At 55.3% G+C, this 15,039-nt stretch overlaps 3 protein-coding genes across 3 annotated transcripts; 2 read left to right on the forward strand and 1 right to left on the reverse strand.

Annotated features, from left to right (window-relative positions):
* Positions 1–1,078: 1,078 nt before the first annotated feature.
* POSPLADRAFT_1170682 (hypothetical protein) lies at positions 1,079–3,516 on the reverse strand. The gene is made up of 11 exons (XM_024488103.1): positions 3,476–3,516; positions 3,382–3,414; positions 3,197–3,323; positions 2,985–3,136; positions 2,894–2,925; positions 2,732–2,831; positions 2,416–2,681; positions 2,177–2,360; positions 1,889–2,101; positions 1,663–1,825; positions 1,079–1,592 (listed from the first exon to the last, which is right to left on the reverse strand). Exons 1-11 carry the CDS (start codon positions 3,508–3,510, stop codon positions 1,398–1,400), a joined length of 1,500 nt encoding a protein of 499 aa, XP_024337774.1. The 5' UTR covers positions 3,511–3,516; the 3' UTR covers positions 1,079–1,397.
* Positions 3,517–8,278: 4,762 nt separating this feature from the next.
* Positions 8,279–11,072, forward strand: POSPLADRAFT_1182139 (hypothetical protein). The gene is made up of 14 exons (XM_024488894.1): positions 8,279–8,942; positions 8,994–9,112; positions 9,175–9,276; positions 9,328–9,421; positions 9,479–9,784; positions 9,842–9,873; positions 9,926–10,019; positions 10,069–10,213; positions 10,271–10,371; positions 10,427–10,550; positions 10,615–10,628; positions 10,688–10,737; positions 10,792–10,884; positions 10,942–11,072. The coding sequence occupies exons 1-14, from the start codon at positions 8,720–8,722 to the stop codon at positions 10,966–10,968; spliced, it is 1,524 nt and encodes a 507-aa protein (XP_024337775.1). The 5' UTR covers positions 8,279–8,719; the 3' UTR covers positions 10,969–11,072.
* A 538-nt stretch (positions 11,073–11,610) lies between these two features.
* POSPLADRAFT_1182140 (hypothetical protein) lies at positions 11,611–14,952 on the forward strand (the record flags this gene model as incomplete). Its single annotated transcript, XM_024488895.1, has 10 exons — positions 11,611–11,830; positions 11,895–12,334; positions 12,388–12,537; positions 12,587–12,637; positions 12,696–12,712; positions 12,762–12,835; positions 12,893–13,185; positions 13,236–14,212; positions 14,266–14,302; positions 14,358–14,952. 10 exons carry the CDS (start codon positions 11,611–11,613, stop codon positions 14,478–14,480), a joined length of 2,382 nt encoding a protein of 793 aa, XP_024337776.1. The 3' UTR covers positions 14,481–14,952.
* Positions 14,953–15,039: the final 87 nt, after the last annotated feature.

The raw sequence follows: 15,039 nt of genomic DNA on the forward strand, positions 1-15,039 counted from the left end.
AGTGAGATAAGATGGCGTTACCATATGGATGCTTGCGTCGGGTCGGACGGAAGCAGAGGCTACTTATCAGAAAAGGTCACACGGGGCGAATGTCGCGAATGCCGTGAGTTTGTGGAGGGCTATCGCCATCGGACTGGTGTAAGACATCGGGTCGGGATGTGACAAATTGCACGTGTGGTAGTCGGTAGCCCTTTTGCCTGTCCCAGCTGCACTGGCGAACCTCATGAGAACATACTTGTCAACGTTGGCATGCCCTCAAGCGCTGCCCCTCATGCAATTTGCAAATTTACGAGATTCAATGCCGTCGTAGCGAGGTACTTCGGTCACGCGAGTTCATAACAGAAGCTTATGCTGAGTTCTGTACGGCTGGAAGATGGACGGTGGACATACTTTGATGTAAGAGAAGCGGACAGAAAGATGAGCTCCTGCCGGTCGCCCGAGTTCGCTTCCACAATTCGAGGATGTATGCAAGGGTGTATGTATGTGCCCACTGGGTTCTGAATAACGGACAGGATCTAGAATGTGCATAGACCTTAGATGAAGGTCTCTTCTCCCTTGGATGGTGGCGGGAGGACCACAAGTTACGATCGGAGATCCTTCTGATCGACCGCAGCTGCCTGCCCGCATTGGCTTGCAGCGGCAACTTGGCGGCAAAAGCAAACCCTTGATCGCTTCCCCACCGGCGCGGAGCTGTTTCATCCAATAGCATAAACAAGCGTATGATGACAACAACACATCTGCTCCTCAGGCGGATATAAAACTGGACTTGAAATAACAACCAAAACCGTATCCGCTGTTTCTTCTGACTACAACAGTTCACCGTCAATTACTGGCAAGTATCCCAGTCCAGGTTCTCAATGCAAGCTTCGGCCAAGCTCGCTTTACTGTAACTCCGATCGTTCATACTTACCCGCATTTGCACTCTGGATGTGGAACTGAGGTAAATCAAGCCCAGAAGATTCACCGCACCCTAATGCTCACCGTGACAGAGTCTGAGCATGAACAGCATATAACAACCTCATCTATCTGCTCTTTTCTGACTTAGAAGTCAGGTATGTACCGGAAGGCCGCGCGTGATCAAGACGGGCAAGTCGAAATTGTCATTCTCGTAGCGTACAGGAATATATGAGTTGTAACGTGTAAGTCGTGAACCTATAAGTAAATTGTATCATAGTCGTGAGTCGTGGTATATGCAGAAATAGTAATACAGCCCCTTCGGAGGGCGCCTGTCCAAAAAACAAGGCCGCAACCGAATATCATACCCGTGGCATCGTCAAAACCAAACGAACAAACAACCGAGCACCGATTGGCAAGCCGAAGAAAAAATGTAACCGCTCCCACCCCCTAGACGCAGCACGTATCGTACACATCGTCTATCTACCTACTCGGGACGCAGCTTACGCTGACGCCTTTTCGTCGACGAGGTCGTCCGTGCGGACCTCCGCCGCCGCCGGGACAGCATGCTGGATCTTCTCCTTGAGGTCCGTGCCGTCGAACATGGCCGAGATCTCCTCCAGCGTCAGGTTCCGCGTCTCGACGATCATGAAGTACAAGAACCCGAGCTCGAACGCGATCCAGCAGATATACACGATCTACGCACACAGGCACACAGATGAATATATGCTCGCAGGCACCTCAGGCGGGAGCGGTGCGGGGACTCACGTAGTACTTCCAGCCGATGTTCTCCAGCGCGATCGGGTTCACGTACTGGTTGAAGATGAGCGCGACGGAGATCGTGAAGTTGAACACGTTGAAGCCCTTGGCGCGCAGCGAGAACGGCAGGATCTCGACCGTGTACGACACGATGAGCGGCGTGAACGCCAGGCTGTCGATGAGGGTAGTGCGTTAGCGGTTCTGATACAGTCGCGCACGCATGTGCCACACTCACTCGTATGCAGCGTAGAAGAGGAAAATGAACGCAATGACAGCGTGTGCCGCGCCCTGGCTCTGCGTGATGGCATACCGCGCCGAGCAAATCGTCTGCAGCGTGAAAAATAGAAGCATGCCCGCGGCCGAGGTCAGGAAGAGGAACCGCCGGCCGAGGCGCTCAACCAGGAACGAGGCCAAGACCGCCCAGAACAGGTTCCAGATGGCGAGGATACTAGTGCGGGCCAGACGTTCAACGCGGCGTCAGCGATACCCGTGGCGCGCTGAGATCTCGGGGAAACGCACGTACCCGGTGATGAGCAGCTGGATGGTCGAGCTTGTGATGCCGATGGTGTCGAAGACCTTGTTGAGGTAGTACGAGACGAGCCCGTTGCCAGACCACTGCGAGAACCACGCGATGGCGACAATGATGAGCATGCGGCGGCGGTTGCCCTTCGTCGAGACCAGTGATTTCCAGCCGACGTTGCGCTTCGCTGCGAGGTAGAAGTTGTGTCAGTCTCCGTCGGCAGCTCACAGCGCCCGACGTACATTCGCGGTCAAGCTTGATGGACGCCTTAATCTCCTCAAACTCGTACTGCACAAGCGGGTCCTGCTCATCGCCATCTGCGTGGTAGTACGCGAGCGTCTTGAGTGCCTGTGCCTCGCGGCCCTTCGAGACGAGCCAACGGGGGCTCTCGGGCGCAAAGAGAATAAGGGCGAACTGGAATGCGGAGGGGATGCCCTGCATAATGGAGGGGATACGCCACGACCAGGTGGTGGCGATGTGCTGAGTGCCGTACGTCGTCCATGATGCTCTGTGAGGTGTCAGAACGATGTAGGGGGGCGAGAATGCGGGGCGGCCTACACTATGTTGCCGGAATACCAAAGGGAGTTGTAGAGGGACGTGAGCTGTGGACGGTATCGTGGGTAGGCGATCTCCGTTACCAGCATAGGCGATGCATTTGCTATGACATACAGCATGTCAGATAAAATCGCGGGGGCAGCATGTGGCTGCGAGTGTGCTCACCTGCGAACGTCAGACCAAATCCAATGCAGAATCTAAAAGCCGAAAGGGTGAGCACGGAATCACGGAGGAGCATCGATGAACGATAGCCTACCTTGCGCCGATGAACATGCCCAAGCTGTAGGCACCCGCCTGCACGCCCACGCCGACGAGCATGATGACGGCACCAATCCAGATGGCTCCTCTCCGGCCGAGCCCGTCGGAGAGGTACGGTGCGAACGGATAGGCTGCGAGGGAGCCGATGTTCTATGGGCGCACACACCGGCGTCAGCGCGTCCTTGGGTATCGCCAGCGAGCAGACCGCACCTGAATAGCATTTAGGAGACCCAGCTTGCCGCCTTCGGGTTTGTGGAAATAATTTTCCCATTGGTCCAGGGACTGGAAGCTGTTCATGAGACTGCCGTCGAAGCCATTCATAGACGACGTGATGAGCCTAATGATAGTTGCATGAGTGGTACGCTCAAAATAGACCGGATGAGGGGTGCACTTACATGAGGACGATCCAGGCGTGCAGGGATATTAGCCTTCAGCCCCAAAGCCCGTCGTCAGAGGAGCTTCAGCACGATGAAGCGGCAACGAGCTCACCGCCAGTTATTGTACCACTTCCTCTTCGGGTTCATGAGATGCTCGATACCGGGGGCGCTACCGCCTGCTGCAACGAGTCCGCCGGCCATGGTGGAGGAGAGGGGCGCAGTTGTTCAAGTTCAGAGCGGGGAAGCAGGAAAGCGTCGGGGCGGACGAAGTTGCACTGCGCGCGCATGGAAGTTATATATGTACGCATCAAAGCCGCGTCAGGGGCGAACGGGCATCGCGTTGTGTTGCGACACAAGTGGGAGTACACATGTGACCCATAGAAAGAAGCATTTCCCCAAACAAACCCCGCACTCGTCCCCACATTTCCCCGCCGGATCTAGTTGATCGAGCAAGGTGCCTGCCATGTCCAGGCACGTCGTGTTGTTCGCTGCCGAATGAGCGGAGCCCGGAAACGCAGTGCACCGTGGAAGGCGGGCCGCCGTAGAAATGAAGAATCAGGCGACCGCAGTCTCGAGGCTGGTTGCCACCGGTCACCGCCACAGTCGAGTACAGCCCAAGAGCCCGTCATCCCCGACGAAGCAACTTGAAGCAGTAGCCGGGATTGGTTGAAAAGGCGGCATTGATCTTTCGTATCTCGGGTTGAGGCAAACGAACAAGCGGTGGTAGAGTGGCTACCGAAATATGCAGATATAGCGGCACCTGGTGACCAGCTGCCCGAGACGGGGTGCAGTAGTAGGCAATCTTAAACTGTTGCCAATTCTGTCAGGAAGCCTTCGACGGGCGCTTACCACGTTGCTTCTTGCTTCTTGTGCTGTCGGTATTTCCCTACATACTGCGCCTTCCCGGGCACCCGGCAGACTTTAGCGCATGATAGAAGGAGAGCTACGGTCAATTGAGGATACTCAACGTCGAGCATCAATATTACCGTAGCATATGGCCGGACCACGATGTCGACGACGTCGGACCCTGGGCGCGGGCACCTGACTCTCCGGCCTTGCTGTTGCTGTGGCGCGCCGGTATGCACATGCCACTTCCTGTCATGCTGGATCATACGTTCTGCCGCAGACGAGAGCCGTCATTCGTCCCGTCTCCATGTAAAGACTCATGTGGATGACCCCGCCATGCACATGGACATCAAATTCAAACGTCGGACATGAGAACCTGGCCAGGTAGCCAGTGGCTTTGGAAGGAAGCCCTACAATCTCTGCACCAGAAAGGCGACGGCGTTCAAGGGTCTACCGTATGGACGCGGAGTTGGCGCGGTCCTCTTTAGACTCCGCAGCGCTCGGAAGGCACTGGCTCTCTCACTGCCATGCGAGACATCATCTTCATCCAGCCGCTCTAGAGTCTGTGAGCTGAAATTGCGCCCCATCTTCTTGGCCGGAAGGTGTCACTACTAGCTATATGACGGTTCTCAAGCCTGTCATGATCGCTCCACTTGCCACTAGGGCATCACCAGCCAAGCTGCTCCCGCCCTGTTCCACACCGGGTCCTAGACAGTTTGAGGCCGAGGTTTCCTCGGGTGGGGGGGCACTTGTCTAGTGTGTGCCTTGTCCCCTGCGCCTCGTTGATCGACCAGCCTTATTTCCCCAGGTTGATCTGCCTCACATTCCCGGCCTGTCTACCCCTGGCGGCGATTCACCCTGCATCCGACGCCGAAGATGCTGCCCGTCTGCCGTCACCTTGCGCGCTCTGCGGAATGTATGCAGTTCAGGAGGTCGTGGGGATCTTCGGTTCACCCGCTATCATGAACGATATGGCGGAAGTGTGCACATAGTTGACCTGGACCCTAGGTTATGATGATGGCAGCGGTTCCCCCACTGCGCGGTGAGAAGCGAGGCCGGCGTTCTCACAGAATGCCCAAAGGATGCCTTAGACGCAAGCGTGCGCCCGAGAAGACCGCATTCGTCCCATCAAAACGACCAGAATTAGAATGACGTATCCCCCTGTCAAGCTAAAGTTTTACATGGGCGTTCGCCCACGAACGTCAGTGGGACATTCGCGTGCAAGCGTGAATACCATTCCACCAGCGGAAGGCTAACTGCGCATGTGCTCCAAGGTTCAAGAAGACAATTGTTTTCCTGACATTCAGTCTCAACAACAAATAACACACCGCTCCTTGCACTCAACATGTCGGGGGTCAGATGGTGTCGCCTGAGATATCACAAGGCTCAGGCCGAGCTATTTACGGACGTTTCGTCGCGACTTCCGCCGACTGAGAGACGTCCTGACGGCTGTCGGTTCATGGCCGTCGACCGACCTCGTAGCTGACAGCGCAATGAACACTCGTGCTGCGCGGCTTCACGATCCGACGGCACACAGTTCGTAATATTGATGTCCGGGGTTCACAACGGCTTGCACACCCGACCCTGACGGCACCAAGTCCGGTAACTTGAAAGGCGTTTGACATTGTATAGAGGTCCGCTGGCACGTCGTGAGATGAAAGCTGTGTGACACGCCGTACACAGGTCTGCTCGCATGTTGGCCGGCACACCGAGCCGATTCGGAGTGTAGGACAGAGTCCACTCTTGTGGTCCAAGCTTTGGCGATGACAGGTCCGTAGGTCCGGCGGCTGTGCATGCGTCGTACAACCACAATCATGTTGCGACCAAGATCCGTGACGTAGAGCGGGTGTACTTACTGCGGGCGTCCCGTGTCGAAGTTGTGCATGACGGGAGCCTCTTGTTGTGTAACTTATGGACGCTTGCATCCACTGGACATGTGCATGATCATGCAAACGCGATGGGAAGTCGTCATGGCCCCATTCCAGTCGATATGTTTGAACGGATCAGACATGGAGATCCGGAGCTTGAAGGGAATGTCTACTCTGCTCTCCTGTGGGGCGGTAATTGTCTCAGCCACAGCACCCGGCACACGCCGAGCGGAGTGCGAACTCTAAGTGCCTGAGCTCCGATATCTGGAGTCTCGCTGACTGCATCCCGCTTTGCTCTGCTCACATACACTCTTGCCCAACCCTTTTCCTCGTCTCCATTTACACGCCATCGGTTCATGTCCCTGCGAATCTGTGCTCGGCCACAGTCTTTGGCTATGGGTGCGGCCGGCCACCACTGTCCTCCCTCCTCACTGACGAGACGAATGGGATTGGGTCCAGTCGCAAGCTTGCGCATTCGTGCCCGCCTTTTTCGCCATCAAGCCCCACAGATATTCTTGGGCTGAGCTGTGGTTTTGATGGATCATGCTACTGTGGCTTTGGATGGCGTATATTGAAAGGCGTGTCGATGTGCTCTCCAGTCTGCAGAGCATGTCTTCGCTTTTCAATATGTGCTGTGTGTATCTGCGTCTCTATTCTGCTGTGGCCCATGAGGCGCCATTGTGATCGCTCAGCCATTCGATGGAGTCCCTTGCCATCCGTTTATCATGGGATTATGAACGCCTGGCCTCACGCAAAGGTCCCTTGTCTATGCTCTTATCCAACAAAGGTGTAGAGTACTTGCGGTGGACCTGTGGCGTATGGGTTGGCGAATGCGATGCTGGAGTGGATCGTTGCCGTGCATGGATCTGATAGCTTCATTAACAGTTCAAGGGGTCGAGCCGTCGCAGTCGAATGTTCTCAAGGAGCTCGCCGTCCCTCCGGCGCCGCCTTGTCGCGTCTGGCCAGGAGAGGTCCTACACGGCTTCACAAGTATCTTTGTCCATATCATCTACCCACCTCCGCCGAGGCCTGCCATGGAGAGCTGGAGCAACCATAGTCACGGACATCTGAGGCCCGCAGACTGTTGCAACCTTGAGCAAGTAAGTGGCTCAGTTATCGTCCTGCACACGTCGAGGCTGACATACCGCTACGGCGTAGGCCGTACGGTCGCATTAGTCAACACGACTGGAGCGTTCCCCGCGGTGGACATTATGTGAGCGGGTAAATGCATGTTAAGCTTGTGGCATTCGGAGCACAGGCTTCCGCCAATCTTGTGGCCTGTCTGCGGTTTCTCAGGGCGTTGACGAGCATGTAACCATCCGGCAGAGCGTCGATGCCACGCCTTACTTTGTAGTGCCATTGGGTGGCTGTCGAGATCAAACACAGTTGCTTTGACGGCGTCATCAGTATTTGTATCGTGAGAGGGCACTCACTACACACCAGCTTACTCTCACAGGCGATTCTACTCGATGATGTTATGAGTGGTCCACACTATCGCTATCGCGTTACGAGGGAAGTGCAAGACAGTGCGAGCGGTAGAAACAATGTCTACTTTCTCTTCCTCATACCCAGAATTCGCGTTTCTCCCGACGTCTGTCCAGTTACATTCGCGAGTACACTCAATTTTGCTTTCTCAGGGTGATATCCTCTTGGTCGTGAACTCAGAAAGGACGATACTCGAGAATGCTGGGATCACGAATGGGAAGCAGAGGTCTGCCAGGATCAAGCGCTCTCCGCACGAAGCAACCTTACGTACGTTTTAATGCTCTATCTCTCGCTCACATCATTGTATTCATGAAGATAGTGCAGACATGCTTCTTATCCTTGCGCTACAATGGTGTCGCTTGAATGCCGTCATTTCATCAAGTACTATATCCAAATATAACTTATATAAATTGACCGCAATTCATGAGTCGTGGGGTCGACCTGTGACGGGATTAATAAATAGGCGATTCTCCCACAGCATAATAGTCATGTCCGTGTACGAGTACTTAATATGGCGGGCTCGAATACTGGTTCTGCTGTTGGGGGCCAGCAGCCAGGAATTAATGTGGACCCCACACTGAGATGGATCACTTACCCCGCATTGTGATCGATCGATTGCACACAATCACTGTCGCCTCCGAGTTCTCCCTCTGGGTTTTCGTATGGCTCTCAGCACTCCAAAACTGAACATATTCCTACTACTACTACGTCTTCATGGCTCGGGTTCCTGCAGGCTGGCATGCGGTCCCGGAGGGCGCCGAGGACGCTTAGTACTTACCACCGTGGTCAAGTGACTGGCATGTACGGCAGCTTCGACGATCACACCAACCACTGTGACGCGCCTGCCGGACCTTGGCACGCTGGAGTCTATTGCTGGACTGGACAGGCATGCTCGCATTATGGAGGCAATGCGTCCTTGCTTGCTGTCGACCACGCTTACGCTCCGCCGTCACCCATCCAAGCTGAGGCGAATCGTAGCGAATGATTCCTCCGACATTAATTAAATATTGGTATGCGGAGCCACCCCATAGGCGGGAGAATATAGAGAGGCGCTGGGGTATTTTGGTCACGGTGGGGATGCTCAGGTGGCTGCTGGACGCGAACGACAGGCACTCATCATATTGGGAGGTGTCACGGTTGATGCTCGCTGCCGGGTGATGTACCGCTACTCTCTCCTCCCCATCTCCTCGCACACTGAACCTGCCGCGATGGATGTGGACGAGAAGGCAATTGCGACGGAGAAGCCGGCCCAGATTGAGGAGGCTGAGAACCCCCCGTCAATCAAGGGCGCCTCAGTGCCCTCGCCTCTCGAGAAGAGGCTAGTCAGGAAACTGGACGTGCGCATAATGCCTATCGCCTGCATCCTCTACCTCTTTGCATGTACGCTCCTTGTAAACTTGGGTCGCGCAGGGACTGATCGCATTCTACTAGATCTCGACAGATCGAACCTGGGGAATGCTCGGCTTCAAGGTCTGCCCCAGGATGCTTTAAACGGCGACCCGACTGGCGAGCTCTACGGCTGGGTCAACTCTGTGTTCTTTATCTCATATGTACGTGTGCACCGACTCATATAAGGCCGTTTTTGCTGAATACTGCCGTTGGCATCGCGCAGATTCTGTGCCAGATACCCGCAACTATCATCTCCAAGCTCTTTCCCCCGCGTATATGGATAGGCTGTTTTGCGGTTGGGTGGGGGATTTGTGCAACATTGTCGGTACGTGCTGATGACTAGACGCCTTGCGTCGTCTGAAGGGCCGAATGACAGGCTGCTGCATTCAACTTTGCGGGTCTCGTCTGTGCGCGGCTTGGCCTTGGTTTCTTCGAAGCTGGATTTGGGCCTGGGATCCCCCTCTATATGTGTACGTACTTCCGCGGTTCTGCTCTCAGAAATCCTCCTATACTAACATTTCTTTCAGCGCTGTACTACACCAAGGATGAGATAGGTATGCGCATGGCGTACTGGTTCGGCTTTGCTGCCGTGGCAGGGGCCTTTGGGGGGCTTATCGCGTTCGGGATACAACATGTGCACGCCTCGGTTGAGAATTGGCGGCTACTATTCATTGTCGAGGGTTCACCGACAATAGTGCTTGGTATAGTGGCCATGTTTCTTCTGCCCAACAGACCGGAGGAGACGACATACCTGAACGAGGAGGAGCGCCAGCTGGCTGTCGAGAGGATGAATAGAGGTCTCTCTGGCGACACAGGACGGGTAGTGAACAGCAGTAAGCACGCAGGTAAACCAGCATAATATTGCATTATCTCATGTCAACACCGTGCAGAGCATATCCTGGCAGCCTTCAAAGATTGGCGGGTATGTCTCCAATTGCGCTGCATGCCGTCCTGCCGCTTACCGCCGCCTGCAGATCTATGCCGCTGGTGTGCTGTATTTCGGATCGAATTGTGCTCTTGCGTCCATCTCGGCCTTCTTGCCGACTATCATTGCCACGTTCGGTTACAGTACGTCGCTATCACTTGTTTCGTTATATACTTATATTTGTTCTTTCAGCGGATGCCCTGGCACAACTGCTGACAGTCCCGCCTTACGCCGTCGCTGCTGTGTACCTCTGTCTGAGCTCGTATGTATCGGACAGGCTGCAAAGTCGCGGCACGTTCGTCGCCGCTGCTGGCATCGTTGGTGGCATCGGCTACGTGTGCGTGACGCTTTCGAACTGGCGCGGAAAGATGCTAGAACTGACATCTGGCAACAGGCTGCTCCTTGCCGTGCAAGATAATGTGCACGCACGCTATTTTGCTGTGTTCTGCATTACGAGCGGGACGTACACGACTATCGGCGTCGTGATCGCATGGTGTGAGCGATGTTGGTTGTGCCATGTTGGTCGCCTACTGAACTGCCGGCTGTGCAGTCGCGCATAATCTGGGCTCCGAGACCAAGAAGGCGACCGGTATCCCGATGTACATGGCGATCGGTCAATGTGGGAGTATCCTGGGCTCCAAGATCTTCCCGTCAACGGAGGGACCACAATACGTGTACGAGGCAACCGTTGATCTTCCTGGTCCCGTTCTGAAGTCTGTCTTTTGTTTGTCCATACAGCAAGGGCTTCTCAGGTGAGGCATATCAGGGTTGCTATATGTCACACTATCTGAAGGCGTGTCGCACTGCCCAGTGACCTGTGCGCTATTGTTCCTGTCAGCGTTCGTTGCGCTCGTTCTCTCGGTGCGTCTCCATGACATGAACTTTAGTAGCGCGCAGTCTCATACCCGACCGCAGATATCCTATCGCCTAGAGAATGTCCGGAGAGACAGACTGTACGGCCGGCCAGACCCGGACGCAACCGTCGATACGTCGGAATTGGCGGACAATGTAAGGCCGTCAATGATATATATTCCTCGGCTCCGGTTGCGAACTGACTGCTCATAGGCGCCTGATTTCCGGTATGTCCCTTGAAAAACAATGACTGGGTGGCATCCTGGTGTACGAGTATTGGGCGATACCTCTTGTGGCGTTGTACTTGTATATTTTTCATGAAGCATCAAGACCGTTCATCGTGGAAATTACTCGGGGGATTTCGAGCAGATCCTAGCTCGTGCTGAATCTTGCGCCTGGATATACAGCCAAGACGTACTAGTAGGTTTGCCAGGGTTAGCAAGTTAAAAGAAGGTTGTTCACGCGGAGCTTGTTTGGGGCAACATCAATGAGCTCCGCTGATTGCGCCTTACATCTGACAAGTGCGCAGAACCCACATGTACAGGGATCTCCCTGATGCCAGTCGGCTCCTTCCCATTAATTCTCGGGCTATACCGCATATCCTTAGTTAGCTACCGAGGCCCGAAGTCGAGCACGGTGTTCGAGCTGATATCTCCTCGAAATTCACCAAGGAAATTAAACTGTGAATTAACATGTCTGTTTTGGCGAGGTTTCCGGCGTTCAATCGACGTTGATGCCGCGACTTCTCACATACGCTGCTTACATAAGCTGTCCTTTTTCTCCCTCGAGTCCCGTCGCGTCTTTGCTCTCGTCCCCGTCGACGTCGCGGACGGCGGTGAAGATACCCAGCTTGACGTTCGTATCTGAGCTTGTAGACCAACCATGGCGACAGACGCATCATCACCACCCGACTCTGTGGTTCGCCAGCCTCATCCGTACTTGCACGAGCCTCTGCTATACATCACTGGCCTTCCGCCTCACATACGGGACGAGGATCTGGCTGCAGCGTTCCAGACATGCGCGCCATTTAGGCCTCAGATCCCGCGCGACCCATCCGCCAAACTACTCTCGGGGACGATTGAGTTCAAGTTCATGGAGAAAGGTGCGCCGGCGCTGCGGTGCCGCCTAACATGGTCTTGTGAACCCCGTGCTGACTATCAGAGCAGCGGAGAAGGCCCTTGCGACGCTGCAGTCGCGTCCGATACCCGGTTTGCAGCCGCCAGTGCTCCTCGTGTTGTCGCCGTACCCGTCGACCACTCCGCCGACGCCGCTACCACCACCGTCTGCCTCACCACGCCTCGTGAAGCATCTTCCGTCCGGCTACACCGACTCGCAGCTGTACGACGTGTTCCGTCCGTATGGTGCGCTTGCCTCGGTGCGCGCGCAGGCGCCGTTCGGGAAGGACACGGGCGTGGTGGAGTTTTGGCGGGAGGAAGACGCGCGGGATGCCGAGGAGGCTATGCACTGCGCGGAAATTGAGGGGCAAAACATCGCGGTCCAGGTGTACCAGCCTCGTCGTGCGGGCGTGGGTGCAGCCATGCCCGAGTTCAATGTGGCCGCTCCGGCGTTCGTCCCGTCTGGTTCGGTCTTCCCGTACCCTACACAGGTACGACGTTCAGGTCGGACTCGGTCGTCCATGCTCACTCTTCATCTCTAAAGTATTCGCCACCGCGAACCTCCCCGTACCCTCATCCGCGATCGCCTGCCTTCGTGCATGGGCCGGGGCAGCAGGTACAGCTAGCGCCCTTGTCTGGGCCTGGTTCAACTAGCCATAGCGGGCTGATCGATCCATGCAATTTGTTCATCAAAGTGCGCATCTCACCCCTGATGCTTCTGGTACATGCTAATAGCTGTTCAGAATCTCGATACGACGATCGATTCTAATGGTCTCTTCACCCATTTCCGCCAGGTCAGTCTGTCGATGCTGTTCATAACACATTGTAGCATTGATGTCCGTGCGATGTTAGTTCGGACAAATTGTCAGGTGTGTGAGCAGGTGGCTTGCTATGGCCATAAAGCTCATGTCATTGCAGTGCACGCGTGATGCGTAACGAGAATGGCGAGAGCCGTGGCTTCGGCTTCGTGTCGTACCAGACTCCCGATCAATGTACGAGACCACTGTCTACCCGTGTATGCGTTCTCAGTCTCCTGACATGCCTTCTAGCTGCCGCAGCAATGCATGCTATGAATGGAATGGCGCTTGGCAATAAGCAGTTGGTGGTCCGTTTGCACGAGCCGAAGCAATTGCGGCAAGAAAAGCTCGCACAACGCTTCGCAGGGCATAATGGGCATCCCAGGAGCAGTAGTGGCGCGACGAGTCCTACTGCGAGTGAAGCCGGCGAAAGCTATGCTGGTTGGCCCAGCCCTAGTCAACGTCCTTCTGCTCTGGGATCGCCTATCATGGGTCATACCGATCGCCCTGACCGAGCCAGAAGAAGTTCTGGCAGCTACTTCCACGTACGGCATGATACTGGTCTTTCTATCAATTTACTGATTCTTTTCCGTAGGCTGCGCTGTCAGGAACTTTAAACCTACCTATGCGGTATGACGATCTGTCGGCGCTCTCGCCAGTCGTCCGCAAAGAAGTCCTGTCAGGCGAGCTGAACAGACGAATCAGGCAAATGAACGCGGTGGAGCCAGAGCAGCTCGATGCAGTCGTTGACTCGATTGTTGCCCTCGCACTGAGCGACGTTGTACAAGGTATCCAAGATCCCACAAGGCTCATGGAACAGGTAGAAGTGGTGAAGAACAACCTTAATCGTTCAAAACGGTCGTCACCAGCCAAGTCACCTTCCCCTTCGGCCTCACAGGACTCGCAGGGCCAAGATCTCGCACCCAATGCAACGGCTTCGGCCCCTGACCACCCGTCGACCCCTCTTTCGATGCCTGCAACATTGTCTACGCCGCCACGCACCGAGTCGCCCTCTGGGTCTGTCGCGCCCGCGTCCGAACGAGACCGCATGGCAGCCGCTGTTTCGAGACTGGAGTCGACACAAACTGCAGAGCTCACGGACCTTCTCATGAGCCTGCCGAAGCGCGAACGCGCGCTGTGCTTATTCAATGTGGAAGTTCTGCGAGCGAAGATCGCTGATGCGAAGATGGTGCTGGAGGTGGACGACTGCGACGAGGAGGAGCCGGCGAAGATCCCGGAGCCGCCAGTGACGCCTCAGGCACGCAAGATATCGACGCCGCTCGACATGTCGCCGCAGACGCCAGATCTGTCCTCCCGCGGCCCGTCCACCAATGCGTCACCCGCGCCCGCGACGCCAAGTCACTCGATGACGACTACGGCGACCACGCACACGATCGCGTCGCTCGCGCGCCTGCCCGCGGCAGAGATCGTCAAGCTGGCGAGCTCGTCGTCGGCGACGGGGCTGCCTCTGCCCAAAGCGGATCCTCTAGTCGTGAAGGCGACGGACGAATTCATGGATAGTCTGCAGGACAAGCCGGTCCAGCAGCAGAAGCAGGCATTGGGCGACAAGATGTGCGTGTTCTCTTGCCTTGTGTTCCGGCGCCGTTGCTGACCGTTCTATCCAGCTTCCGTATGGTGAAGACTTATGGTATCAAGTCAGCGGTACGTTGATATGATCTTTTATCGGGCCGAAACCTCTCATGCATTGCTCTCATAGCCCAAGGTCACGATTGCGCTTCTCGACGGAGAAGAGCTGCGTCCGTTGGCGCATGTTCTCAACAGTTACCCAAGCGTGTTCAAAGAGAAGGCGTATCTTGCCCAGGCTCGCGTGAGCAAATAATCGACCTGCATTTTACACATGGTCTCGCCTGCTTTGGGCTCGCCGCTTTATCTCCTACTCACTCATTCTGCTACTCCGTCCACGTTTTCGCACCAATATCGCATCCATACCGGTCTTCCGAAAGAAGACATCTATTCGTCCATTACCTCACTTGACTCGGCAGGAGGGCTTTTCTCGTGATCTCTACATTAGCTTCAAATCTCATCTCATTCCTTGCTTTCCACCATTGTTACTTGGTCACGTTTTCCCCCACACATCCTGTCGACAAATCTCCTAGTTGATTACGACTCTTCATGACCTTGTCTTTTCCTTCCCAGTACGTACTCAGTCTTCGTGACAGGGGCTCTGGAGCTGTTCCCACCACAATTTATGTGTTCAGCCCCGTAAGGCCGGTCGAGAACAGGTTGATTGATATGCCACCACGCCACGACGCATCCACAGGGGTACTGAATATAGATATTGGTTAGAGCGGCATAGATGTTGCCCTTTGAAGATATGCCGTGACAGAGACGAATGTGATTGGCTGGCGCGACATGGCGCGCTTTCTCGGTTACACCGG

The sequence above is a fragment of the Postia placenta genome, assembly GCF_002117355.1.
Source record: "Postia placenta MAD-698-R-SB12 unplaced genomic scaffold POSPLAscaffold_9, whole genome shotgun sequence".
In the NCBI taxonomy this organism is placed as follows: Eukaryota; Fungi; Basidiomycota; class Agaricomycetes; order Polyporales; family Adustoporiaceae; genus Rhodonia; species Rhodonia placenta.